General features: G+C 39.7%; 3 protein-coding genes and 1 long non-coding RNA gene across 12 annotated transcripts; 1 reads left to right on the top strand and 3 right to left on the bottom strand.

The window, feature by feature from the left end:
- The first annotated feature begins 1,067 nt into the window (after positions 1-1,067).
- On the top strand, positions 1,068-5,131 carry LOC125501055. Its single transcript, XR_007278568.1, has 2 exons — positions 1,068-2,774; positions 2,866-5,131. It is a non-coding gene; the product is annotated as an uncharacterized LOC125501055 (long non-coding RNA).
- Positions 5,003-20,988, bottom strand: LOC105692924 (troponin T, skeletal muscle). Of its 7 annotated transcripts, XM_048655812.1 has the most exons (15): positions 16,099-16,283; positions 14,748-14,793; positions 14,087-14,120; positions 12,539-12,559; positions 9,380-9,397; positions 7,971-8,001; positions 7,771-7,875; positions 7,583-7,679; positions 7,452-7,488; positions 7,241-7,343; positions 6,918-7,136; positions 6,743-6,835; positions 6,572-6,652; positions 5,634-5,712; positions 5,003-5,435 (listed from the first exon to the last, which is right to left on the bottom strand). In XM_048655812.1, exons 6-15 carry the CDS (start codon positions 7,974-7,976, stop codon positions 5,203-5,205), a joined length of 1,053 nt encoding a protein of 350 aa, XP_048511769.1. In that variant the 5' UTR covers positions 7,977-8,001; positions 9,380-9,397; positions 12,539-12,559; positions 14,087-14,120; positions 14,748-14,793; positions 16,099-16,283; the 3' UTR covers positions 5,003-5,202. The 7 variants fall into 7 exon arrangements, with proteins under 7 accessions (XP_048511769.1, XP_048511770.1, XP_048511768.1 ...); XM_048655813.1 differs by lacking the exon at positions 12,539-12,559; XM_048655811.1 differs by lacking the exon at positions 9,380-9,397 and having other exon boundaries at positions 16,099-16,282.
- LOC105692899 (U11/U12 small nuclear ribonucleoprotein 35 kDa protein-like) lies at positions 18,456-19,725 on the bottom strand. Its single transcript, XM_012412419.3, has 4 exons — positions 19,586-19,725; positions 19,045-19,260; positions 18,724-18,937; positions 18,456-18,644 (listed from the first exon to the last, which is right to left on the bottom strand). Exons 1-4 carry the CDS (start codon positions 19,586-19,588, stop codon positions 18,547-18,549), a joined length of 531 nt encoding a protein of 176 aa, XP_012267842.1. The 5' UTR covers positions 19,589-19,725; the 3' UTR covers positions 18,456-18,546.
- Positions 20,959-27,046, bottom strand: LOC105692932 (calcium/calmodulin-dependent protein kinase type II-like). Of its 3 annotated transcripts, XM_048655795.1 has the most exons (8): positions 26,625-27,046; positions 26,372-26,554; positions 26,099-26,189; positions 24,440-24,643; positions 24,204-24,345; positions 23,929-24,128; positions 23,695-23,847; positions 20,959-23,234 (listed from the first exon to the last, which is right to left on the bottom strand). In XM_048655795.1, the coding sequence occupies exons 2-8, from the start codon at positions 26,475-26,477 to the stop codon at positions 21,620-21,622; spliced, it is 2,511 nt and encodes an 836-aa protein (XP_048511752.1). In that variant the 5' UTR covers positions 26,478-26,554; positions 26,625-27,046; the 3' UTR covers positions 20,959-21,619. The 3 variants fall into 3 exon arrangements, with proteins under 3 accessions (XP_048511752.1, XP_012267932.2, XP_048511753.1); XM_012412509.3 differs by lacking the exon at positions 26,372-26,554 and having other exon boundaries at positions 26,625-27,045; XM_048655796.1 differs by lacking the exons at positions 26,099-26,189; positions 26,372-26,554; positions 26,625-27,046 and having other exon boundaries at positions 24,454-24,596.
- Between the last annotated feature and the right edge of the window lie 764 nt (positions 27,047-27,810).

Below are 27,810 nucleotides of genomic sequence, written 5' to 3'. Positions count from 1 at the left end.
GCGGATAAGATCAGATCCCGGTAGATTAGAGTATATGCGGTGTAGAAGTAAATGAAAAACGAAAAACTGTCGAGGAAAGAGAAAGAGAAAGAGAAAAGAAAAGAGCAGAAAAGAAAAGAAAAGAAGAGAAGAAGAAAAACTAAATCGCGGGCATCTCGACGCGGATGATGACAGTGGCTCGTTGGCGTTTTGCGTACTGGACATCGACGACGACTAGGAGGACCACCGGTCGAAATATAGTTAGGGCTTCGGAAGCCCTTCTGGAAGACCCTCTTCGTTCTACTTTGTTTAATTCGTTGATGCTATTACATCGGGTGACCACCACCTTTGACGTGGTTTTTTTTCTCTTTTCTTGTTTTCTCATTTTCCTCACATAGGTGTGCTTTACAGGGTGTTAAGATATATTAGGAATGAAACGCCCAACCGGTGACCTTGTCTATGCATTAACATAATTGTACGAAGAAACCGGTGGTCGTGTGTTATGTGCAAAAATATTCAGTAATTCGCACGAGTAAATTGAATAATTTATACAGCTGCGCTTCAGAGTACAGCTTCAGATATCGTGGGCTTATAACCGCCCGTATCTAGTTAGCATAGGTCCACGCGTGTGATCTTGACTTTCAAGATTTGAGACACGTCCCAGTTACCTAGACACCGATCTGGAATTAATCGGTATTGAACCCGAAAGTCTATCGTTACATGCACCTTTGTACGCTGTCGCCCGTACACACGTACGAACCAGCGGCGGCAGCTGCTCGGTTACGTAAACTATGCAAATTTTTGGACATAATATTGAATTAATCATGAATCGTATACGGGAATTACTATGCACGCCGTTTATAGCTGCTTTTGCGTTTGGCAAAATTTATCCGGGCGAGAGTTTAGTCAGCTCGTTCTATAACAGTAAGATATATAAGTGATTCGAAACGACGCCATTACTATTAACCCCTAGGTATACTATACGTAGAACTGTACGTGTATAAGTTGTAATACCTATATATACCTATATATAAATTACGCGGATCAAGCGCGGATTATTTTCTACGCAAAGAGAATATATAGTTATACTTATACGTACATATTCACGATTTAGCAAAATTTCAAGGAATCCGGCGGCGCTGCTACGTCTACGTGTTCGTTCCACTCGCGAATAATCGAATTTCGTTGTTATTTCTTTCGTTTCACGTTGTTTTACTTAGTTTTTGAATTTTCACTCGAAATAATGGCACATTTTCATGGCTAAATTTTTTCAAGTCTATAAATTACACGCTATAACCGACTTAGACTCATTTCCAAGCGTACGATATATTATTATACATTATTATCAGCCAACATTTGCGCGTATACGCTATACACGTATGTTATGTGCATACAATACAAGATATCTTGGTAGCAGCTAGCACGGGCATTATAACTGTACGATATCCACCTACACACGAGTTACCTATAACAGTCTTCACCTTTCCTTTCACTCCGCGATCCTCTCGCCTCGGTTTTCCTCTATTTAGTTACCGTCACCTTGTAGCTCGTTCACGCTATTAACTCGTAGGTAAAGACTTAGGTATACGTATAGGTATAATTACACCGGTATTTTACATTGTGTATATATTTTAATCATACGTACGTACGTAACCAACGGTTTAATATTCCCAACGTGGTCCCATCAACTTCGTTAAGACCGGGGCGCGACCGTGGAATGAACGCGGTGCCAGGAAGAGAAAAAAAAAGAAAAAAAAACTCGCGACTATCGTGCAGCACCGGAAATTTAGTTTTTCTGTTTCGTTTTTTCTTCATTAATCGTACGTAGCGTAGAGACGGACGTAATTTTTGAATGAGGTGATTGGTACGAATGAGTTTTGTTCCTCTGTGAAAAATGACGAATTTGTCATCTTTTTTCTTCTTCAACGCGAATGACGGGTTAATGAAGAGATTTTGAAGTGTGTTTTGAAATCGCGTTCGAGCACGCGATGCGGTTGAAATTTCAAAGTATTATTGTAATTAGGATGGTGATAATGGACTTACCGCATGGGCGGCTTCCCGCCAATCTGACGTAGCCTCCTCACACCTCCCAGTCAGCTACGCATCCTTTTCCCTCTTCTTCTCAATACTCGGGGGTCACTTCTCAGCTCACGGTACACCGTTTTTCTGTCCAGATGCTGATGTGACACCTCACAAACGACGGCCATGACACTTTCAATTAAAAGTTATTAACTTAAATACACCGTTCCGCTTAAGACACGATGGATACGAAGGAAAATGTACAATAAAAAACACAATTCGCGTGTATATGTCTACTACCTTTGCGGATTTTTTAAAAATAAAATCAATAGCAACAATAATATCGACTATAAATATAATTCACAATGTGATGTAACAAGTGTCGTTATAAAATTTTTGCGATCTTCTAGTCTCTTTTTTATCTCTGCACCGCATTTTTCCGCACCAACTATCACGTTTGTCTTCTCTGTTCCTCACGCACTCTCGTTTCTTTTTTCTTCGTACGCCGCACTGGTTCATTCAATTTTTTGGTTCTTTACTCTATATTCAATTAATTATATAATATTTACGACGACTCTAAACGGATTGTGAAGTTTAGTTCTTCGTGGTATTCGATTGGCGTATGATACGATGATAAATAATATTTCGTATAACCTGTGTGCCGAGTGAGGGGGTATAATAATCATTGTCATATGCCGGAAAATTGTGGTTTCGATAACGACGCTCTTGGGGTTTTTTTGTAAAGCTTTATCATAATATCGTGCGTCATGATTATGGTATTTTAATTATAATTTATTTATCACTCATTGCGATTACTCGCTTTCTGTATATTATTTAATTTTAATTCGCGAGCTGTTTTTTTCGCAGTTTAAATTATCCATCGTTGCGATCGAGTCACGGCCCTCCCACCCCCGCCCATCCCTTATTTTTCTTCACTTTACATAAATTTACCATATTCGCATATTATTAAATACCCTCGGATCACGCGCGTTCTTGCCGCCAGGCTAGACCAGGCTAGGCCACGGCTAGACGCGAAGAGGAAAAAGTACACGGGAGGAAAGGAGAGGAGAGGAAAAACTATGGGAAGAAGAGAGGCGAGGAGACAAGAGACGAGGAACTCGCGTTGAGGTATTTCCGACTCGTGGTCGCGTGAAAGTGGGAGACCTCTCGGTGACACTATTATACATATAATACCACCGTTCATACGACGCCAACATTCCCGTGGGCTGTAGTATTATAACTGTTATACAGATCCGCGGAGTTTGTCGCATTACATATAATATAATACCTGTATATATATATACATACATATATATTTATGTATACCATATGCATCACACGTGTACGTGTACGTATACCTAGGACAGATTGCGTATACACTTGCGTACCAACACGTTTCTCCATGAAATCGTTTCGTGGTCGTCGAAAAAGCTCACCGATGTTCAACTACTCTCGTCCCATAGTAGCTATTATAAATAGTTGACTGGGGACACTGAGATAAGATATAGATAGAGATAGAGAGTTACAAGCAGGGGAAAATATTTTTGCAAAATAAAGAGATGGCTTCGATGTTTCACGAGTAATATAGGTATAATAAGTATATCGATGTGATTACGTCCATATATTTATACATCCTAATATTAAATACATCAAAGCTATACGAGCAAATAAACGACCTCGCGAATGCAGCTAAATTTCGTCTCTCAAGTTGTGCTTATACATGTATATATATAAACGTATACCCCTACCCACTACATAAAAATTGAAGAAAGAGAAAAAAATAACAAACAAAAAGAAATTGTACGTATACTTACGCGAGATTCGATTTTCATTTTATGCGTACTAAAGAGCCGTAAAATTTATCGATTTTCCACGAAGAGTCCTCTTCAATATTCAAATAAACACGCGTCATGGTCTCCTTCGACGAGGGATCGTCGCGCGAAATCGTATAACGAATCTTCGTTACGTCCAATGGCATGCTTGAAAAAATTATAATGATGATGATAATAATAACATCCATAACAACAACAATCAATATAATAATAACAACCCTCTGGCCGCAAAAATAATATTATATTGATAAATGAGCTTGCGGAGGGTGAGTATCTCGTGGAACAGAGAAATTGTCAAACCAAGGAAAAAGCTCACATGCGATTTTTACAATACCTTAATAGATAACATTTTCTCGATTCTCCTACCCTTAGAGGAAAGCACACATATTTAGTTTTTCCATGAATTCACCATATAATGGGGTTGTATCCGCCCTTATTCTCTATGTCCCCGTATACTACATGGTATGCAGTTTGTATGATAAAACCGTTTTATTTAAATAATTATTATTGCAGTATTATTTTTCCCTTGATTCTTGTTTTTAATAATAATAATAATAATAGGTAATAATAATAATAATAATAATAATAATAGTTGTAATAATATTAATAATAGTAGTAATAATAATAACAATTACAATAATAACATTAATGCTAATAATTATAACAGTGGTAGCGTCCTCTTCATACGTATAACATACAAGTCATCTAATAAATATGTAATAAATACATATGTACTATTTTCAAATATATACGTATCCAAACGATAATAACGATGCACCCCTCGAAGACATATTGTTATACGTATAAAGCTGAATATGAACGTGTACATGGATATAGTACGTGATATCGTATGGTACAAACACTGATAGTAACATGTGCAGCGCAGAAGAAGAATATGTTGGGAGACTGGATGCCGGTATACATACATCCTGCAGATGTTTAGTTGGTCGATGGACGCAATGAAGTTTTTCAGGTATATAAATAAAATACAGTAAAGATCCAGAGCCTGTGGCGAAAGAAAAGGAAGAAAAAAAAACGTAACATATATTTTAGCTTGATCTCACAAATTGAATTTCGATTGTAGGCAAATGGTAATGAGCTCGAATGATGTTGGTTTTTCGTGTAGTGGTAGGTATGGTAAATATATGTATTAGTTTGTGCGGATAACGACGTATAGAGTAATTAATATTATTATTTATAATTATATAGCGAGAGAATAAAGATGGCGAGAGGGCATACAATATAATATTTTTGTTGTCGTGTGTAATTTCTTTTCTTTTTTTTATCTTTTCATTTTCTCATCTTTTTTATTAATTATATAGTTCTTTGTATAGAATTTTTATCGTTTTTGTTTGTGGATATGGCATTATTATTATTCTTCTTCCTCCTCCTCTTCCTCTTCCTCTTCCTCTTCTTCCTCTTCCTCTTCTTCTTCTTCCTCTTCCTCCTCCTCCTCCTCCTCTGCCTCCTCATCTTCCTCAGCTTCGTGCGCAGGCTCTTCGATGTCCTCGTCGGCAGCTGCTTTCACGTCCTCCTCACCCTCGGGAGATTCTGGATCACCAGATTTCTTGCCCGGCCTCTCGCCGAACCACTTGGGCAACTTCGCTGTTTGTGGATAAGATAATGATTTAGCAAACTTTCATCGATCTCGATTTCAGGTGTCGAGGAAGACACGAGTGAACGAATGAAATCGGTAACGAAAGGAGACAATGAATGAAGAAAGAAAACCGAATGCAAAAAGTAAAATTCACGGAGGGTTCAAGTCCTCGCAGCCCTCGTTCTTCTTTTTTGCTTTTTACGTACCCTTCTGACGTCCTTGGAACTGTTGCTTCTGTTCGGCCCAGTGCTTTTCATGGTGTTCCTTTATCGCGTCGGTAAGTCCCTGAAACATGAATGAAAAAGGTCGGCATGCCAGGGGCGATCACTTACTCGTTTTATCGTCGTCGGGTCTATCGATTGATCCGGAACAGCCTGTCGCCTAGATGCAGATCGCCGCGTGTGACGTTGTTACGTAAAAAACGTTTGGGGGGATGGTAACAAAATGCACATGTTGGTATACATTTAATTTACGTGCAGGTTAAAAAAAAATATATATATCACGACGGTGAATTGTATCTGATATACATATATGTATCCAGAGGGAACTGTATATTGTTATACATAATGAACGAAACGAGATTATGGATATCATTATTTTTTTTTTTTTTGATTTTGCAACGTGAAAACTCAAAGAAATAAGGGCGTAATGACGATGATAAAGTGAAGAAGAATTGTGCAGTGTACTGTACAAAGTCAACAGCAAATTCAAATCCAAACCGTGTTGGTGGGACCGTGATGAAAAGTGAAAAACCATAAAAAAAAAAATGGGGCGTCGTGTTGAGGGTGCAGATAAAACCGTTTAATTCTTTACTCAGGCGACTCACTTTTGCTGCGTTTCATGAACTGTTCTGTTCTCTGTTTCCAAATTTTCTCGTTGTACTCCGCGAGGAGGGTGTCGTATCCCTACGATTCAATTAATACATCATCAATTTTTAAGTGATTAATCATACTGACCCTTCGACTGGCTCGTAGAAATCGCGATATTTGATGATGATTGTCGGGACGACGAATTTATTTTAACAGGGGTCGCGAGGTCGCGGTTATTTCGTGAATTAATTGTAAGGCCGTCGTGTCCGTCAGAATAATGTTTTTTTTTTTTTTTTTTTGTTGTTGAGAAAAAGAGCTTGCGCCATTTTACTTACACCTTCGAACAGCTTCTTCTTGTCATCGTATGACCTGGTGTCCACACGACGTTCGTACTTGGAGGCGACCTGGATCTTGGGCTGTTGAAAGGACGTTTTATTAGAAGAAAAATGTCGTCGGAAAATGAAGAATTCATAAAAATTATTTGAAAAAAACCGAAAACATCTTACCGGGTATTTACCGGTCAAGGCTTCGGGGTCAAGACCCTTTTTCAGGGCCTTATGTCTCAGCTGCTGCTTCTGTCTTTCCTTCAGTTCTTTCAGCTACGAGGGTGAAAAAATAATTAGAAGGATCGTTGGAATTTCTAATGTAACGAACAAGGAACGGTTTATACTGATGACTTACGTCGTAGTCCTGGCGTTTCTGGCGCTCCTCAAGGTCGTACTTTTCCGTTTCTAGTTTGACGATGCAATCCCAAAGTTCGGTGGCTTTGAATCGCAATTTGTCGATGTTCAAGCCTTCGATTTCTAGGGGCTTGATACGGAAACTGAGGGAGATCTTCTTCTCCTCTTCAAGCTGGGCGGTGGTCTTGTTGCGCTCAATTTGCGCGGAGGAAAGGTTACCCTGAAAAAGAGGAAGAAGCCATAAGTATAAATATCTTCATCAATTATTCTCTGTCCTTCGCCAAGGAGTCGAAGGGTCGGGAAACAAGAATTATTAATACTAACGGCGAGGTCCTTCTTGGTGATGGTGAAGTTGGGTCCCTTCTTGTTCTGATCTTTCATTGCCTGCATCATAGCTTGACGCTTCTTTTCGGACTCTTCGAGGCGCCTGGAAATAAAACGAAACATGATCGGTCAGAATAAGTTCACCATCAAACGAATAAAACCATTCTAAGAGTCTTCAAAGAAAAAAATTCCGTCGAATCGTAAAACTCACCTTCTCTTCTCCTCGATATCTCGCTGTTTCTTCTCCTCTGGGAAAGAAAAGAAAAGACGACACGATATGAATAAAATATATCATCGACGCGTAGAAAGATGAAAATTTAAATTCCGAAAAATTTTTCTCACCAATTTCACGCTGGCGACGTTCTTCCTCTTCCTTCTTCTTCTGGGCCAATCTCTTCTCCTCATCAGCGCGGGTGACCTTGCGCTTGGCTTGTTTTTCCTACCGAAATATTGGTGATAATGGAGAATAAAAAATATTTCAAATTGCTGTATCCATAACTCCAGGACCAATAGCAAATATCATTTTTTACCTTGAGTCGTATAAGTTCCTCATCTTCCTTCAGCCGAAGTTTTCTCCAATCAGCGATGTACTCCTTCAGTTGTTCATCGAGGTCACTTCTTTTTTGTTCCTGCCTCTGCAAGTGAAAAAATTAAAAAAATCGAATCAAACGTTGTTCTCAAAATTCCTTTTTTTTTCATCAATCGTTTACAGGGCATTTGTTCAACGTACCTTCATGAACTCGGGGTTCTCGCCGGATTCCCTGAAGATTGCCGGGGCAAAAAAGAAAAGTTGGTTTAGTGCCATCTCCTCCGAGTCTCTTCTCCCTTTTTTTTTATTAAAACCTCCCCTTTCATCATCTAATCATTCCGATTTTCACGTCATCCTTATCCCTTTTCCTTTCCGACGTTCCTTATACTTCCTCCCTTTTATCCATTTTTTTTCCTTTTCTCTGTTTCTTTTTTTTCAGTTTCCCTTTTCATACTTTTTTTTTTTTTTTGGGCTCTCTTTTTTCGTACAGACATTCACACCTCCACGTATTACATTATACACGACATATGTGTTTGACGTACACACACACACACGCAGCAAACAGACGGGCGGACACACACAGACACACTTTACACACGCAGACGGACGGACAGAATATAATGCAAACTCCAGGCATGATATAAGCAAGCAAAATGAGGCGGCATGCTGGCAGACAACAATTTTTTTTTTGTTCTTGATTTTTTTTTTTTCACCAACGGGCTATTGTCAAAACAATCACGAGGTATAACATTTTCACGATATTGGAATATTGTATTTTTTTATTTAATTTTTAACTTCAATTTTTTGTTTAATTATTGATTAGGCTGATACAAATGCACGTTCACAGTATGCTTTTGCCGTGCTGAAACCAGATGGGTATATTCGTATGTGATTTATATTAATTATAGGATTGGGAATTAGGAGAGAAGGAAATGTGATTGTGAAATTCTCGAATGAGAGTGGAAAAATTGAAAAATCCATTCATTTATCGGCGGTATTTTTTGCAAGAAAAAAAAATCAAATTAAAACTACGTATGTTTAAAAATTTTCTCCTAATGGAGTTATTATCATTTACGGTTACATCAAAACCTCCAATTTTTTATTTTTGTTACGATGTTAGGATAACAACGGTGGTTAGTTGTGATAACGTCGAAATGGTAATATTTTCTGAAAAAAATCATTCTCTCTCGTTGACTTTTTCGTCATTATTGTCGTCACCACAATGATTTATATCACGGTATTAAATTTTCATCACATTTCCGAATGAATTCCATACGTTCACAGACCGGATGTATGTATATATTCAACGCAGTTTATCGACGTTGCAAAAAATTGCAAATATTGCAGTTATAAATATTCATATAAAATTTTTCAATAGATGAAAAAAAAACGAGAAAAAACTCGTCTATTAATTTGAAATGAGGAGGAACGTTTGGTGCTTATAATATTCGATGATATGAATTTACGTATATGCGTGCATAGGAATAAATCATTATTATACAATGGAGAGTAGGGTGGGGGCGGGGGTGGTAAGGAACAACGAGTATTATTCACGTATGTAACACCACGTCATACGAGCTTATCAATTCAACACCTCGAGTAAAACTTACTTTTGTGACGCCCTACCCCTATAAAAGAGAAAGCAGAACTTGAGTTAATCAATAATTTATTCTTTGTCCCGACGTATGTATCAGTTCTTTTTTCCATTTCTTTCGACTTTTTTTTTCAAATATTTTCACATGGAAATAACATCACATAAGTCCTGAATCATTACTTCATCATGTAAAATATATCATGTACTTATACTCCCAGTCAACGCAGGTTATAAATGAGAAATAATTTCATTAATTGTGAGTACATACAACTTCCTGCGTACAACACAGATGTTAATTAATAACCCTGATCACCCGAAATGTAATTCTTTCACGTGTATATACGTCAATTACAATTGCACTTTATGTATGATAAATCATGTGCGAACATATCTGTCTATATGTATCGTGCTGACATGTAAAACGCCCTTTTTCGATGCCTGCAGTGTAACGCTTTTTCTTTTCCCTTTCACTATACATTATCTAACTTATATGATTGTTAAATTATATAATTATATAAATGCGCGTTTTGCCAATGCGGAGTTTTATGTCATTGCTATGGTTTCCTAATTTTTTTTTTCGTTTATCAAACATTCTCGTTGGGTGTGATAATAATTCGTATCAGTCGTTCTCCATTTTGTTTTCAATAATGATTGGTTATTTTGTTATTTATGCAATCATTATTAATCTGATTATTATTGTGATCATTATTATTACATCGTTTCAATAATGATGGTTGACGTTTTGAATTTCATCGCACATTCTGTTCTATAAATTTTGAATTTTACCATGTGAAATTGTGTTAATCGATGTACGTGATACGATTGATTAATATATTAAAAAAAATACTGCAAAAAAAAATATTAAATAATTGAGTAAATAAATAATAAAATTAGATAAAAAAATAATAAAGAAAAGTAAAACTACAACTGCTGGTATTGCAATACAACTACTGATATATTGTTATATTATTTTTGTTATTTTTTCAATGCATGTATAGTAATATACTTTGTTTGTTCTTTCGTATATGGATTGTGTTCTTAGATTTTTTTTTTGTTAATTTTTCTGTCATCACTAGCATATAAATTGAAATCATTCGCATCATCATCACTTTCATACTCATTTGTCAAAACATCATATGATCGCCACCATTCATAATCATATCATCATCATCGTCATCATCGTCATTCTCATAATCATATCAGAAACGATCATATATCATTACCATCGCACTAACTATAATGCTGATAATTACGATACTAATTCAATAAATTACGTTATTCACGTTAATGCGTTTGAAAAAACACGTAAAAGCTCGCGATGCAATATAATATTATAATATACCAATCAATCAAATCTACCAATATAATAAAATGCGGATTTCGAACCAAATTAAAAAAAAAAATAAAAATAAAATTAATCAAATAAAAAAATGATAATTAAACAAGGCAATGATAACAGTAATAATAATAACAATAACAACAACAACAATAGTAATAATAACGATAATAATGATAATAATAATAATATCAACAATAATAATAATGGAAAAAAAATATATCAACCAAAAATTCTAATATTACATAATTCAATTGGAGAAGACTACTAAAACAGAAAAAAAAAGTCCAAGCACATAATTATCAGATCACACCATGAGCATCTGTTAAAAGAACTTGCGATCCACATTCCCGAGCGAGCCCGAGCTGCGCTGGAGTCTACGTAGCCACCAGCGTAGGAGCTTTGTTATGATGTGTCACCTTGAGGGTCGTAGATCACAACAAGGCGCCTACGCCTGTGGCTACACTGACTCTAGCGAAGCTCGGGCTCGCTCGGAGACCGAGAAATTCGAATATTTCAACGCATGCGTGAATCGCGACCACTTTCACCAAATGCTTAGGGTATATGTACTACATTAATATATATATTCTTTGTACCAATATATATATATATAAATAAATTCGAGGCGCGCCAAAATTTACACAGTGCAATTGCAGGGATACACATGAAGTGATAATAGACTTTGAATTATAAATGTGTATGACATTTACATACATTTAGAAAAGTAATTTGATGGTTAATTAACGTACAAAGACTTCACTGTACGAGAGAGGAGTTGAAAGAAATAAAATTAATTGATGGGAAAAAAAGAATATTGAAGAAAAAAAAATTAAAGAAAAAATATCGTTCTCTTTCTCCCCCGGAACATATATAATATACAAATAACATTTTATGATTATAAGTATATTAGAATGTATATACTTGATTTCTACACATATGTATCACAGTATACATACATATAAAATATTAGGCGCAAACGGACGAATACACGACGGACGGACGGATATCAATATTACGGACGGACGAAGAAGATGTATATAAATGTAAAGAAACTAAATAAAAGAACCAAAAATTGAAAAAAAAAAAGAACCAAAAAATGAATATGTATGTAAATAATTGTGGTAGGAAAAAAGAACGAGGAAAGACAAAAAAAAAAAATACTCTCAAAAATGACAACGTGAAAAAATTTCAATCGATCGAAGACAAAATTTGGAGAAAAAAAAAACCAACAAAAAAAACTGTGCAATCAAATTGATGTGTAGACATGTAAATATAATGACAATTATTGTAAAAATGTATCTAATAGAATTGCGGGAAAAAAAATTGTAATAAAAGATATAACAAATAAAAAAAATCAAATGATGGCGATGACTATCGGTATGTCAAATATGTAATGTGTATTTTAATGCAGCGATAGATTTATAATATTGCGAGAATAAATAGCGGACGGACAATATCGTTATTACACGATTTAATACGAGCGTATGAACAATTGTTTATTAATCGTATAATATGCATACGTGCATATCGTGTATAAATTCATATAAATTTATACAAATATACACAATATAGAATATGGTTTTGGAACGGTAGACTATAATTGTTTGTATTCTCAATGCGAGTCGACCACCTGCAGATCATTCACCTGCATCGACACGTGATAAAATTGCAAATATCATACGCGTGTATTATTTGTTGGAAAATAAAATAAAATAAAAAAAAACAAGTACTGATGATAAATAAATTAAAAAAAAAAGGTAAAGTGCAAATAACGAATTACACGGACACAGAGAGATAGAGAGAGAGAGAGAGAGTGAGTGAGTGAGTGATAGAACTTACTCGATCTTCTTCTCCGGCTGCCTGTTTTCGTTCGAATCAAGTGATCGCGGCGCGTAACCGATCAACCGATCGTCAGACAGACGTGATCAGGGGACACGTTGGTACGGGCGGTGCGTTGGTTTCGTGTGTTGGAAGGTTTGTTGAGTGTGCGGGGAAACAGAGAGAGAGATACATACCAGAGTCAGTGATTTGTCATTTTTTTTAAACCTAAACTCCTGTTTTTCCTCTAGTAATTCTATACATCTCCTGTTAACATTGTCGGAGGATCGATCCTCTGCCATGCAAATATTTAGAGGGAGGGCTTGTACGGTAACAACAGAGGGGTGTGATTCTATTGCTCTCTATATATATTGTAATTATTTTTTGTTTTTTTTCTCACTGCCGAGCATATTTTTTTACCCGCGTAAAACCTATTTCATCCCTTGTAAGGAAAAAAAGAAAATCCTCGGCGAACGTCATCGTCGAGGGTTAATATTTGTCGAGTGATGAAAGAAATCACTTTTTTTTTTCCGCACATCTCTTCGCGCGGACGTTCGTTAGGACTATTTATTTGAGAAATCGTTCGCGCTAGTTTCTAACAGTTTTTTAGAAAAAAAATTATTTATCTACACATAACGTTTGTGTTATGTCAAATGTATATATACGGTAAATTTACATCCTTTGAACGTGTACGTGAGTCTCTAGATTTTATTTATAAATCGCGAATGGTAGCCGCGTTTTCTATTTTTACCCCACGATGACGACGTCGACGCCGATAGCGACGGACGATCGCAACCAAAAGATCTGCAGCACGGCCCTCGCCGACGCGACATTTTGGTGAACGTATTTTGATGCTTTTCAGCGCGTTTCTTGATCGAAAGATTATATGGAACGGCCATTTCTGAACACGTATATCAGCGAGCTTCTATACAACCGTGTTCCAATTTCTGTCTGAGTATATTATACTTGTATTGTCGTACCGCGGGGAAAATGTCTATTAATAATTAATAGAATCAGGACCGCAACCGCACCGATTGATTATTTTTCATCGGATTTTGAATGATGATTAAAAAAAATTATTCCTGCGAATATACCGTGTAGCGCAAAAGATTTCGGTATCGCCGATGGATATGATCGTGGTAACCACCCCTAATATCTACGTTTCATTTTTTTTTTTTTTGTTTTTTTGTCTATCAACCATGCATTTCTAAGTTATCTACTTCTGATATATTATATCTACTTTGCACAACGTATATCTAACTCGTATTATGTATTACGTATAGAGTATATCATGTATACTTTTATAGAACGTATATCTATTCGTGAATTTATATAGTTCCTTTCAAATTATTTAATCGTTCACTTGATTGAAATCTATTTTTGATTTTGATCTTTTTCTTTTCAATGGAAAATATATAGAGCCGTCGTTGGCGAAGTTCAAGCTGCACTTACTTCCTGCAAATAAAAAAGAAAAGGGACGATTACGTACAGAGGTCAGTCACAGGGGTAGACGATGAAATATTAAATTAACGATCACCGATAATTTTATTAGATACTTAAGGGTGACACTTACACTTCCTCGACTTCCTCCTCCTCCTCGCTGCTGTAAAACAACAAATGATGTTTCTTTTGGTTTCTCACAACATTGGCATTATTAACGGGGTGACATTCAATTACGTACAATTAAAAGGGGCGAAGGGTTGACATTTGAATTTTGACTATACGAACGGGTGAACCGACCCGCGGGTTTTTCGAGCAACAAGTAGAACAATTAGTATATAGTTATACGAAACGTACAAAAAGGGGCAGACCTCGAGCTCGCGAAATAAATTCGCTGATAAATGAAAGTTATTTCACCAAATTTTTAACAAACAACAAAATCAAAAACCAGGGTAAATGACATCAATCGTAACGGGGTATTTCAGACGACATACAGATCACGTACATACATACGTCATTTTTCTTCTCCACTTCAAAAACGGTATGCATAAAAATATACATATCACGCTATGTGATATACTTTTGATCTCACGTCACAAGATGTAACATTGTGCGTATATGTACGGGTAGTTATGTGTGACAAAAATTTCGCGAAGATTAATGGATCATCATATTATAACCTGTCGTAATAATTGGTGGCCAGTAAAATATAATTTACACAGTTTCGTCGATCGTTGAATATTTTTTGTTTTTTTTCAATTCATTTCGTTCGTTCGCGTTTAATACTTACGAGTATTGGTCCTCGTCGTCGGACATGTTCGCTGCTTGTTATGGGTCTGTAACAAACAAAAAACGAGAGAAAGAGATGTTAAAAGTTTTCGTATTTCTTTCATCGGGCTTTATTCTGCAATGTCGACGTTCTAAAAGAGGGTTGCTTCGTCCGCGCGGTACTGTAAGGAGGGAATTTAAATTTTTTTTCCGATGAAAATTAAGAGCAAAACATAAGGAATAATACCGTCTTCGATATGCAACAGGGAGCCCGGAATTAGGCTCAACGAATAGATTTAAATGGCTTCAGGTATACGGTAATCCGATAGCGCTTCGACACCGCTCCTCGGCACAAGCTCTATATGGAGCCGAGCGGCGAACGATTCCCCCCCCTCCCACCCTCCTCCATTTTACTCATTTCCTCCCCATCTCCCTACACCCCCTTCCCCCGGAATATCCTCCCTCTAACCAAGGCTTGATGGACCCGCCAAACTAATTATAGATCGCAGCAGCACCAGCACCACCACCACCACCACCATCGTCAGCAGCAGGAGGAGGAACAGACGCTACCGTGCAGGTCGCTGACTAAAGCTTCGTGTATTATAATCTTGGATGTAAATGAAAAATTAGCTTATCACTTTTTCCACTTCCTTTTACAGCTTAAGCTCGCGGGTGTGAGTACTCGCCGCAGACGTTGTGCAGCTTAATTTGATTGAACTATAACAACTCGTATAATTAGCACGAATATAATCTACATCGATGTCGATCATCTTTGCATGTTACGATAATTTGCGATCGACGACCTAAATTCACTTAGCAGCACGTCGAGCATTTCGTTATACCTACAGGTATACATTATACTCGTATCCCGGTGACTCTGTTAACCGTTCATCATCTCATCGAGTACGAAAAATAAAGAATGAACAAATTAGACAATAATTTGTCTCAACGGCAATTACCACGTCCTCCGGATATTTTTTTTTTTTCTTTGGTTTCTTTACTCCTAGTGTGATTTTACTGTGTACACTTTTATTTTCGACGAGCTTCAAGATTTTCTCGATTTCCAAATCATATCGGCCCCATTCATTTTACCCAATAGAAACTGATTTTATTACATATACACATTTCTTTTTTGATCACATGTATGCGAAATTTTTTTTTACCGTTACCGAAAAATCGGAAGCCGGATAGTGCACCATTTATACGATAATCGTGTAAGCCGTTTTTTCCTTTTTTTTTCATTATTAAGAAGAGGGTGTTCTGCGTAATTATTATTATCATTATTGCAAGTATTCGCGCTCCGGGGGTCCTTTTTTTTTCTCGTTTAACGTCGCTCGCAACCGCAATGAGTTAAATTTGAAGGTGAAACTTACACTTGGGGGAGAGTTAAAGTTAAGAGTCGTAGGGTATTGTAGGGCTCTAGCCGAGTGACTGACTGGTCACCGTGACACACGGAAGAGCTTTTCTGGTGGAATGTGGAGTCCGCGACAGCTAGAGCGGCTCTGAAGAACGGAGTATACGCAGCCGGGACGAAAACCAAGGGGATCCGAACCGACCAAACCGAGGCTCGACCCGACCCGACTCTTCTTTCAAAGTTATTAATAACGCGACTCGATTGACTTCTTCAGAGAGAAACCGCGAACCTGGAGCAGTGAAAAAGCCAAGGATTGGACATTTACATATTCGGAGGAGGGGAGGAAATCCGTTCGCTCGGATATTCTCTACTCTGCCTTTTGTTCCTATAGATCTCCTCCGCAGGGCGTCATAACGAAGGAGACGCGATATCTAATCGGTTCGGTTACTCGGTCACTTTGGTACCCCAACGTGCAACATCGTCTCTCTGTCGACTTTGCTATTTTAGTCCGTACGGAACTATAGAGAAGTGAGGAGCAAAAAAATAGCTTCCACAGTCCTATTCGAACTGCGGAAAATCTTTTTTTCATTCATTTCATCAGCGATTTCTACCGCGGATTTCTCTGGTAAATGGGAAAGTCCGATCCATCTTTGTTCGAACAATGTTCGCTCTACTCTTGTCGGGAACACCGAAAGCTTTTACTCCGTAATCATCTACATCTACATGGGAAAAAAGAAAACCCGAAGACCCACCACGACGAGAGCCGACGAAATTCTAACAAAGTTAATTGGTCACGGACGACGTAACGCCCTACCTGATCTGACCTAATGTTGCCCCTGACGTGTGAAAGCTCACACATCTTAGGGAGGAAATCTTTTATCCTTGTTATTGCTATCATTCTTAGCATCGATTTTTCAGACGTTTTCTCTGCACCTTTGTTTCGGAATTCATGGCAATTATTGCAACTTCCCTTTGCCAATAAGGCTGACGATTTTAATGAGGGATAATTGGGGTGGCTGGTTGACTTGTTTCAGGAGCTGAAAGCTCGGAGGGCCGAGGGCGGAGGGGTTGGTGTATTTTGAACTCGGGCTTATGCATCTGTTCGAAACTTTCACACGGTGGGTGATTTGTAAAGGCGTGGAATATCGCAAGTTTCCCAAATGTAGGCGACGGCGATGACACGGAGCGCGAAGATGCGCGAGCTAGTGGGACTTGGGTGAGCTAAGCGCGAGCAATCTGCGCCTCCATATATGGCGGGGGAGGGCGTCGCGACGCCTCCTATAAAGTTCCTCGAGGTTTGCGACTCGTGCGGACGCCATCGGCGTGATCGCAAGAAGAAACCTATAGCTCTTGCAACCAAAAGACATGCGACCCACACCGCGCCTGTTAGCGGGATTTGCAGGATAAATTGTTATGCTGCGCACGGCTTGCCAGATTACGAGAATAACTTAAATGTATCAATTTTTAACTTATAAATGTACATAAAACCAGGGGGCAGATGCCTGCAGATTCGGATGTCATAATATTTTATATCGTTATATTTTCTCTGGGTTCCCGACCTCCCTGCAATCGAAAAATCATTCGTTCACCTGGCGATGTAAAATGTGATACGCGTTCACACACCTGTATCGAATTACCTTGATCCTGTCCGAACACTGACTTACCAAAATTAGTTTTTCCTATTTCATGAACACGTATACTCTGTCGCGTTAGCGTAGATGGAAAATTTCTATAAGTATACAACTATTGAGCGATTTCCATTTTTTTTTTTCGGATGACCCGAGTTTTGTTTCTTTTTACTAATTGGTTTAAAAATTTAAGGGCGGTTTAGTCGGCGAATTAAAAACGCCATATAAAGTTGCTTCGTATTTTTATTAATTGCTGTAAAATAATCTGCAACGAAGATTAAGTGAGAGAAAAAATGCGAAGGCAGTCAATCTTTACCTTTTATTCGTATTCTCCGCGGTAGTAAATTTTTATCGGTAGTTACCCCGACGCTCGGAGGTCTGCGGGCATCAACTGATTGTTAGTTATGCAATTCCGCCGAATAAATTCGTCAGTGCAAATTCTATGTGGCGTTATAATACGGCGATCCTCAGAAGCCAAAGGAGAGCTTTGTATTCATGTATTGCGTAACTAGCTTAGCCGGAGCTTGCTTTCTCGCTTGAAATGTAAGCTTTAAAAATACATTTTATTTATGATACGAGTATACGCGTATTTCGAGATCTGCCGCCGGTGTTTCTATCGCTGGAAAACACCCGCACAGTTTTCTCTATAGCTATTCCTATCGTCGGATCGGCGGAGGAATCGATAATAGTTGAATTAATTGTTTATTATTTTTGTATGATGGGGGAAACCGGTAAATAATTAAGTCAATAAATGATAATAATGTTTATTAAAAATTCAGGTAATGGAAAGGTGGTTTCGGTCATCGAATTAAGGTCAGCAGGGATTACTGATCGGTGCTTTACCTCATGGACCCTATTAAAATAGGCTTTTTAAATGGTCTGTCTTTTCCACCAAACCTCAGTTGTCCAGATTCTTTCTTGCCTCCAAATCCTCCCCCTGTCAAATAAACATTGGAGTAAATATTGAGGTGGTGACAGTATGAGTATCAACTCACATCTAAAATTTCCTATATTACCTAATCGCCTTGGTTTCCAGCCTTTCATAGTGCGCCCACGCTCTAAATCAACTAATATTTTATGACCGTTGAGTGTGGTATCGTGTAATCGCCTTGCAGTTCTGTGAGCCTGCTCTTCATCTTTCATTTCAACAAACGCGTAGCCTTGAGGAAGTCCAGTAACCACATCTACTACTATTTTCACCGACAGTACATCCCCTTGCCTAGAAAAATGCTGTAGTAAAATGAAATAATTAAAACTGATGAGGACTTGATATTATAACTTGATGCAGAATAAAAAGTGCCGATGAAATATCCAACACAGGCGCAATATTTTCACACCTCTTTCAAGTCTTGTTTTGAAATTCTAGGTCCAAGTCTAGCAACAAACAAGGTTCGTTCCGGCTTCGATTTCAAGTTGTGAGGAGGCTCATAGTGTGATTGTATAGCTCTGGTGATCGCTTTGTCATGGGGAATAATATCCGTACCATCAATACTTCCAGCTTTCAGTGGCTCATAAACACGAGCATAAGGGCTCCATTGTTCTTGCTTCTCTTCCTAAAAAAAGACAAAGAGCTGAGTAAAAGTTCATCCGGTACCACATAACTTCCTTGGTATATTTCACAGCAGTATATGACATTTAATTTTTTGTATAGAAATGAATTACAGAATTCATAAATTAAGGATGAATTTACGTTTATGGACCAGTCACTGTCTAATGAAATATATTAATTGAAGCTTTGTTTACAGGTAGAGGTTATGAGGAGTAATGACGATTGTAGTCTCATACCAATAATGCTGTATAGGTAATATAAATGAGTCCAATTACCTCGTTTTATTACAATATCAAATTCAATAATTTCATTCAATGTCACACACTTACCATTTATTGTGAATATAAAATAAATACGACAGTAATGAAGCAGCAATACACCGATTACTGTTTCGAGTGCTTTAATTCTAGTATCTCGCATCTCCACAGACACTGCGAGCGCTGTGATCGAGAGCGCACATCGAGTCCCTTTAAACGTCCCTTTAAAAAATTAAAAGGCTCAAAACAAAAGCACGAAGACATGCCCTGGTATTTAAACATTAAAAGACTGGGATAGGCTTGGATATTTAAATCGAGGAAAACAACGTTCTGTAACTCTTTCAAAGCGATTTTTGAAGAGATATTTATAATTTATAACGATTGAAAGTTTTTTTAAATTGTTTTTCAAATACTTTCTGGTTACTCAAATCATTTTCAAAAATGTCAAGCGTTGACTAAACTCCAATGTTGCTAGGTATATTTTACCTGCAGCTTAGATCGAGTAAAAAATTCTATGTATTTGATCTGCATAATAAATTATCTCGTGCGCAACTATTCGTACTTGTAAACATCATTGAAGTCGGTTATACTCTGCGTTATTTGCGTAACTTTTTGGCTGGTATATTCGAATCGACTTAGAGGAGATGATAAAAAAAATAAAATGAATAACATCGTAGTCGTATAAACGTAGACGTGTTGATGTACACGGTTATTACTTTGGAATTTTTATTTTCAATCATCAAATAGACATTTGTTCATTGGCACATTGGTTCGTTTTGAGGAAAATATGATCGATCTATATTCGTATAGTTAGACGATTTAAATAAAACGGAATTATTATAATACACGCGCGCGATTGACGTATTTTGTTAATTAAATTATACGTAAATTAAATATATAGAATAGCGAGAATATGGAAGTATGTAAAGTGTACATGTTAATGGAATTTCAAATCAGGGATAAAAATAGATGAGGCGAAGACAGGATCGTAGGCTGCAGATAGACAGACGTAAAGAAGGATATAGAAAGAATTAAGAACAATATTTTTCAAGCAACTAGACGAGTTCGAGGTCTATTCGGGCCCCCATTCGTCTCAGAGCCAATATAGTGTTGACTGCCTTCACCCAACGTTTCTTGATAACGTAACGCTTCAGACGGACCTTGGAGATCGGATTGTCGAGCGCTGCTTCCAGCCACCGATGCTCCAGCAATTGATCCGCTCGCGGCCTCTCCCTGCATATATATAATTTAATTTCCATTCCTTCACGAGGGTATTTCTATATTTTATTTTATCAGTTTCATCCAGATAGATATAACAGTCTATTTCATCCCTGGTCAATAAAAATGAATAATCTGACCCGCGTTTTTTTTTCCATTTTTTATACGCATATACTTTATTTTCATTTAATTTTCTATGTAGCCAGTGCCCGCCACTTCACTTCTTGTTGTACAGAGTACATAATTCAAAGGCGAAATATAGAGGCGAAAATATTTTGCTCGTCGTATCGTAGCCAGTTTTAAAAGCACACGCATTCAAACTGCATTTACAGATTGCGTATTGTAGGTATGTATATTTAACGTGCGACGTTCAACTAATGAAGTTTTGCAGTCTTCTCGCTTTCGTAACCACCAAGGTTTAAAAATTTCTGTCGTCCTTTCGAAAAAATAGAAATATACTCACAAAACTCTTCGTCATTATACAGGTATAACTAACTTTACACATGATTATATATACATGTATTTTGTACGAGAGTATTCATTCAAGCTGCGCGCTACTAGGCATTTGTCCATTTTATCATCAAATTTCATACCCCCAAAATATTATATGATACCCATGATAAAATGATTTTAAAGTTCCGACAAAGGAAGTGGTACGTTTAGGCAAAATAAATATCAAGCAGATGCGAGGACATCATTGCCGACACACACTTTGGAGGCAATAGAGAACGAAAAATAATAAATGAATTAAAAATAAAAATAATAATTCGGTAATTAATAATTAGAGGGGGTGTGGAAAACGTAATAATAAGAAAAAAAAGCCTGAGTAGCAGCGGGAAACGGATTAGCAGCAGGTATCTAGGAACTGACGCAAAATTCATCTGGTGATCAGCGATGAACGGATGGCGTTGGTTCGCCAGGGGGTGGTTTTTGCTGTTCCGACTGGAAATATTCAGCTAACGAGTTCATGGATCGCCTGGCGACGGATTCTTCGCCGCACCAATCAAGGCTGACCGATTTCCTGCCGATCCCGTTCGGCCGAGTCCCGGTCTGCCCGTCGTCCCATTCCTCGAGCAATTGCAACAGGAGATTCTTGGTACTCGTTGGCTCGTCGAGATTTAAACTTCTGTGAAGATCGCGAAGATTCGATATTCTAGGGACGTCGCGACAGGTTTCCGAGAAACGATGAAGTTTTGCTTTTCGCCACGGGGGTGTCATGTCGATCTCTTTTTGCCCTTGCGAGGACGACGAAGATTTTCTCTCGATCGATATGGGATCGCTCTTGTATTGCGTTCCCGTCCTCGTTTTCGACGAGGCATTGTTATTATGCGTCGTCACCGTCAGTCTCGGACTCTCCGCGTTATTGTACTCCGAAGTGGAAGAGGAGGAGCTGAAAGTCGAGAAACATTTCGTCCTCGCCGAGGTACCGCGCGTTCTCCAGGAAGCGTCGTCGTTGGTGCTCGTCGTCGTCGTCGTCGAGGTTGAATTGGAGAACGCTCTGCGAGTATCCAGAGAACCGGGCGACTTTATGTGGCTTTCAGTTTTCTCCGGAAATCGCCGCGTCCTCGTAACGGAAGTCTTGGGTCCGAAGCTAGTACAGGGAGAATCGTTGTCTCCGAGGTCGTTTTGATTTTTCGTAAATCTACCGACCCCGCCGAACGAAGTGCCGTTAGTTTTCCTCTGTGTAACGATCCTCGACAATTTTTCCGATATTTCATTTGCTCGCGATATTTCGGGCTGCTCCGGAACTCGGTTCGTCGGGGACGGCGCGTTTGGCTCGTGCCTACTCGTCGCCATCGTTCCGTTGTTCCTTTCAATTTTCCCAGATTTTTTTGTCGAACTTGCCTCGATGTGGTTTCCGATTCCAGCGGACTCTGTCACCGTAGTAGAAGAAGACGGGGAGGAAGTGGCCGTTCCCTCGCCAAGGGCGCTGGGATTTCCGGTTCCGATGCGTGGCGCGAGAGCCATGGCGCGTAGATGTTCCGAAAGTTTGATAATTTCCTCAGCCAGTACGATCTGGGTCGCAGGATCGTGACTTATGGCCGTTCCCTCGGAAGCTCTTCTATCGAGATAGGGGCCTCTTGGTCCAGCGCCAGGTACGGTTAGCATATTGAGACCACTTTCTATCGGATTCGCCGAGTCGACCGAACTGCAGAGGCTTCCGCAGGGCGAAGGGCTTTGTCCTCGCGTCGAGACGGATTCTAAACCAGCAACAAGGGAATCCGCAAGATCAGAGGTGCAGTCAGGTCGGCACCCGGGGCCATCTACCGCGTAGGGACTGTCGGGATGTTCGCGCCACCGCTCCACGAACAGCCTCAGATTGTCCTTGGCTACTTCGAGTTCGTCTCTCGCCCCGTTTCTCGCCTGGATATCTTTCGCCGCGGGCGCTACAGAAGGCACTTCCGGCTGCAGAGGAGGGTTTTTTTGTCGAGGGGCGAGAGCAGGGGTACTCTTCCGGCGCAGCCAGGGGTGAGCTCGGCACTGCGTCGCCGAAGCGCGCCCCCTGAAAGAGACAATACGTCGTGGCACTTTAGTTTTTCCCTCATATACTTCAGATTTATCTCATCGTCAAATGTATTCCTCAATCTCTATATAATCTCATTGTTTCTTTTAGCAAATTCTATCATTTTTTTTTACTTTTTTTTTTACTTTCTTTTTCTCTTCTACATCATAAAAATCCGTGCATCAGAGGACGGGAGGCTGTTCGTGGGAGTGTTCCACGTGCAGGTTGCATCAACTCGGTTCATTTTTACGACAGTATTATTGTTATCATTATTATTGGTTTGCTTGTATTTTTTTTTTGTTTGTTTGTTTGTTATCTACAATGTGATTTAAGTTAGCCACGTGAACAGGTCTTGTGCAAGGAGACGTTTGGAAACGAGTAAAACACGACTGAAAGTAAAACACGAAACGAGCAAAATAAAATAAAAATAAAAAAAAAAAAAAAAACAACAACGACGTACCCTTTATCTTTAACGAGAAGACTCTTAATGAAATTCTTCGCCTCTTGAGATATCTCGGCGAAAGCTTCATCGTCGAAATCATATTTCGCAATTGTTACGTTCGCCATTGTTTCGACATCAGTGTCACCCATGAATGGAGAGAGTCCCGACAGCCTGTGAACAAAGACTATCAGTTTCCCTTTTCCACCTGACAATCGCGAATTCATTGACGAAATAAATAAGTCAGTCACTCACAGAACGTAGCAAATCACGCCGATACTCCACATGTCAGTACCGAAACCGATCTGATCAAAATTAACGACTTCGGGTGCGACGAACTCTGGGGTGCCAAATAGTACCTGGAGCTTTTTGTCCGGGTCGTACGTCCTAGCCAGACCAAAGTCTATGATCTTTATTCTGTTACCTTCTTTCGTAAGGCACAAAATATTCTCGGGCTGCGGTTCATTGAGAATGAAAAATTTTCAGTTGGCCTGACGGTATCGGATATCGACTAAATTTATAATACGCACCTTGAGGTCGAGGTGCAGGATGTTCTGTCCGTGCACGAATTCGATACCTTCGCATATCTGTCTCATAAATACCGCGCAGCTTCTCTCGGTCAGTACAAAGTCATCGTCGATCACCCTCTCGAAGAGTTCGCCACCCTCGATCCTTTGAATGTATAAATAATTTTTTAGCGAATTAAAATTCCGATTAAATTCAACGAAGAAACCATTTACATGACAATCGTCTACGACAACCGTACAGTTCCAATATTACGTAAATGTTATTGTTCGCGGCAATGGCGTCGTATAATTGTATCAAACGGGGATGTTGGAGCCTCCTCATGATCTCGACTTCTCTTTCCACCGCCCTTCTGTCCTCCTTTCGTCCGGTGTTGACGACTTTTGCAGCCAGGGCGAGACCGCTCGATTTCTCCTTGCACCTGTAGACCGTGCCGAATTTTCCCCTGAACAGAGAAAAAGAGAGGAAAAGAAGAGGGGAAAACTAGAGGCGCCGATAGAACGGACGAAGTTTTAATCGGAGAATTCTAGGCGTCCAAGCGATTTGGTGCCCAGGTGAGCGCAGGGGTCGAGGCTCGTAACCTCCGGAACAAAACACACCGACCCGACGTTCGCGACGTCGTTCGTAGTTCGGTATCGATGCGACGACGAGGGGTGAGAAGAAGGGGGAGGATAGTAGGCGAGCTAAGGAACGTGTAGGTGTATTATTTATAGACGGAGAGACCTTGATTACCAATACACGAGGACTTGACCGATGTTTCTACGTTGTTTTCGAGCCGGTGATAATGGCAAGTGAACAGTATTGGTGCGTACACGCCACCAAAAATCTAGCTCTCGGGACCGACGCCAGGCATCTAACGCTGTACTGGTAGCATCTGCTAGTAAAGACCTTGTAACTTGCACGAATTGTTTCTCAAGAGAAGTTTTTACGCGATGAGTTGGCGTTCCCCAAAGACAAACGTTGATCACGCTTTTTCCTCGCGCTCTATGTCACAAACTATATCACGCTATACCGCACCACGTATCTCAATATACAATGATCCGAAAGACGCGGACAACTGCGAAACAATTGGAATTATTCTCTCCTAAATATTACGATCCAGAATGTCGATAGGATGCGTTTTTTCGAAATTGAACGATAGAGATGACGGCTCTTGCCAAACGGACGATCGTTTGTTATTTCAGCCGAACGCAATCCGTGTGTCATTTTTACACAGGGGAGGGTCGCCTGCCTTCCGCTTCACCCTTCAGCGAATAGGTATAACACAAGTTATTTCATTTCAAATATGTACGTATACGACGTGTCGCGAATTAGTCGTCGCAATGTTTCTTGCCAAGTTGGCAGTTTTATAAATGCTCGCCTGGGCAGATTCCGGATGTTGATATGTGCAGCGCGGGTGGATTCCTTGCATTTTTCGAATGCACAAAGGAACCGAGATTAATTCTCTAGCGAATTTATTTGTCAAATTTTTTTTCTCTCACGCGATTCGACAAACAAAATCTATCGTCGAACGAGCGTCGAATCCGAACGGATCGCGCCGGTATACCTCCAGGTCTGAATAAAATAAGGATCCGATGAAAAATTTTGACAAGCCGGATACACGTGAACCGCACCGGACGGCAAAGTGGCAATTATTTGACGGATGCGATCCTCAGTTTTACGTATTCTATACCTATGGGTTTCCAGCCTCTGAACAAGAGTGCTTATTTACGCGATCAATTCGAAATTCGACCAGAGGTAGAGCTATTCTCGGATAAACCGAAAGCGTTATACTCTCTGTATGTGCGTTGTATCATTATAACGTAATAACCCGTATTTTACGCAAGACGTTTGTACGGTGTTTGCGATCGACGATTCACGCACAATTAACGCCGATATATAGAAAATTAATCATACTCACCGACCAACTTCTGATTCAATGTCATAATGATCTGAAAACTGAACACCACGCCGAACTGTAACGTCACGGTAGGGGAAACTCGGTTCGATTTCTGTAATCAAACAATAGAAACAACCGCTTGAAGAAAATTTCAAAACTTTCTAACTTTTCATCATCCCGTCAAAAATATGAAAAAAAAATATACAACAACAATAACGGGAATACAACGAGAGCGGTAAAAGATTTTTGTCCCTGGATCAGAAACGCGCGGTGATATCGAATTCAGGTACAAACTGTTGCTTCGGCAAATTGAATCTGCTCGGAAACTCGGATCTCTCCCACCCTCCTGGTGTCGTGGTATTGCAGAGTAATTCGATTTCCTCGTTTTCTCGAAACGCATAGCGTCGCGAGCGCAGTTCGATCGTTTAAAGTTCCTCCTTCTCCTCCTCTACTTCTCCGAAAAACGATCGTCCGATTCTTGAAGGGTGCGGGAAAAAAAAGTAGGAGTCGTATCGCCGCAGGCGGGAATTAATATGAAAATTCTTACCGCCCACCGGGTCGCTTTCATCCACCCGAATCATCTGTCTCTCTGCCCCTGCAGAACTTCTCCACGGCGAAGGGCGAAACGATAATACAATCTACGAAAGGGACTCCGCTATCTCTCTCTCTGTCTCTCTCTCTCTCTTCCAGCAGAAGCAGCGTATAACAGGGGCACACCGTTTACGGCTACCGTACTCAAAAAGGACTAGGACCAAAAAAATTTTCTCTGATTCGCGCGGAGTTGTTCCGTCGATGAACGTTGTATTAGTGGGTCGCAAATATTTCGGTCAGTAACGCCAGGCCGGAGGCGCTCTACGCGCGGTAAAGAATTAACTCTGAACGCGCGTTATTATTATAATGCCGCAGAGCGATCCGCTGGCTTATGTGAACCTCGAAGTCGGCGGACGAACAGCCTCTTCTTCGCCTCTCGGACGGATTTAGATTTTCTACGGACGCTACGGATTCTGCCGAGGGTCACGTGGCTCACGTGGCCGCAGCGTCGCGACGCCCTTCCCCCTCCCCTATCTTTGCCGCCCTTATTTCGGCCGTGTTATCCTCGACTCCGACGCGGCATCAGTCCGCATCCGAAGACGACGCTCTCGTTGCCGTCGCTGCTCCTCCCTAACCACCGTGAAGAAACACCATGGAGTTCGTTCCGAAGTCACTACTCGATCGTATCAACAATTCCCCGGCTGTATGCGCTCCTGTATACACACGACGAGACGCGCAGTTAGCCGCTCTGATCTATAGCGGCCCAACGCATACGCTACACGTGCATTTATGTAGATACGTTTATATCGTGTAAAGAATCTTCGTGGACGTATATACATATGTGTGCGTTCGTATCCACCCAGTTTGACGTTGCTGTTTGGAAAATCGGGCCGATGAAAATAGGGCGTTTTAATTGCACCGCTAACGACGATAGCTGAATTATTTCGCGTGGAATCTCGTAAGCGGAGGATAAGGAGGCGAGGAATTCTAATGACTCGACGATGATTCGTGGGGCGATTCGGTTCGCCAAATTTATGTGCATGAATATTCGAGCACAGTCATTATTCTGATCTTGGTTCTTTGTTCTTTTTTTTCAGCTGGTTGGGGATTTATTTCAATGATCGATGATTCGGAAAATTGCGCCGCATGTTGTGGTCGGGATCAGTTAACGCCTTCGTTTATTCGTCGCGTATTGTCGTTGC

This window comes from Athalia rosae, chromosome 5, assembly GCF_917208135.1.
Source record: "Athalia rosae chromosome 5, iyAthRosa1.1, whole genome shotgun sequence".
Taxonomy (NCBI): domain Eukaryota; kingdom Metazoa; phylum Arthropoda; class Insecta; order Hymenoptera; family Athaliidae; genus Athalia; species Athalia rosae.
The sequence above is the reverse complement of the archived record's forward strand: the minus strand, read 5'-3'. Positions and strand labels throughout refer to the sequence as shown.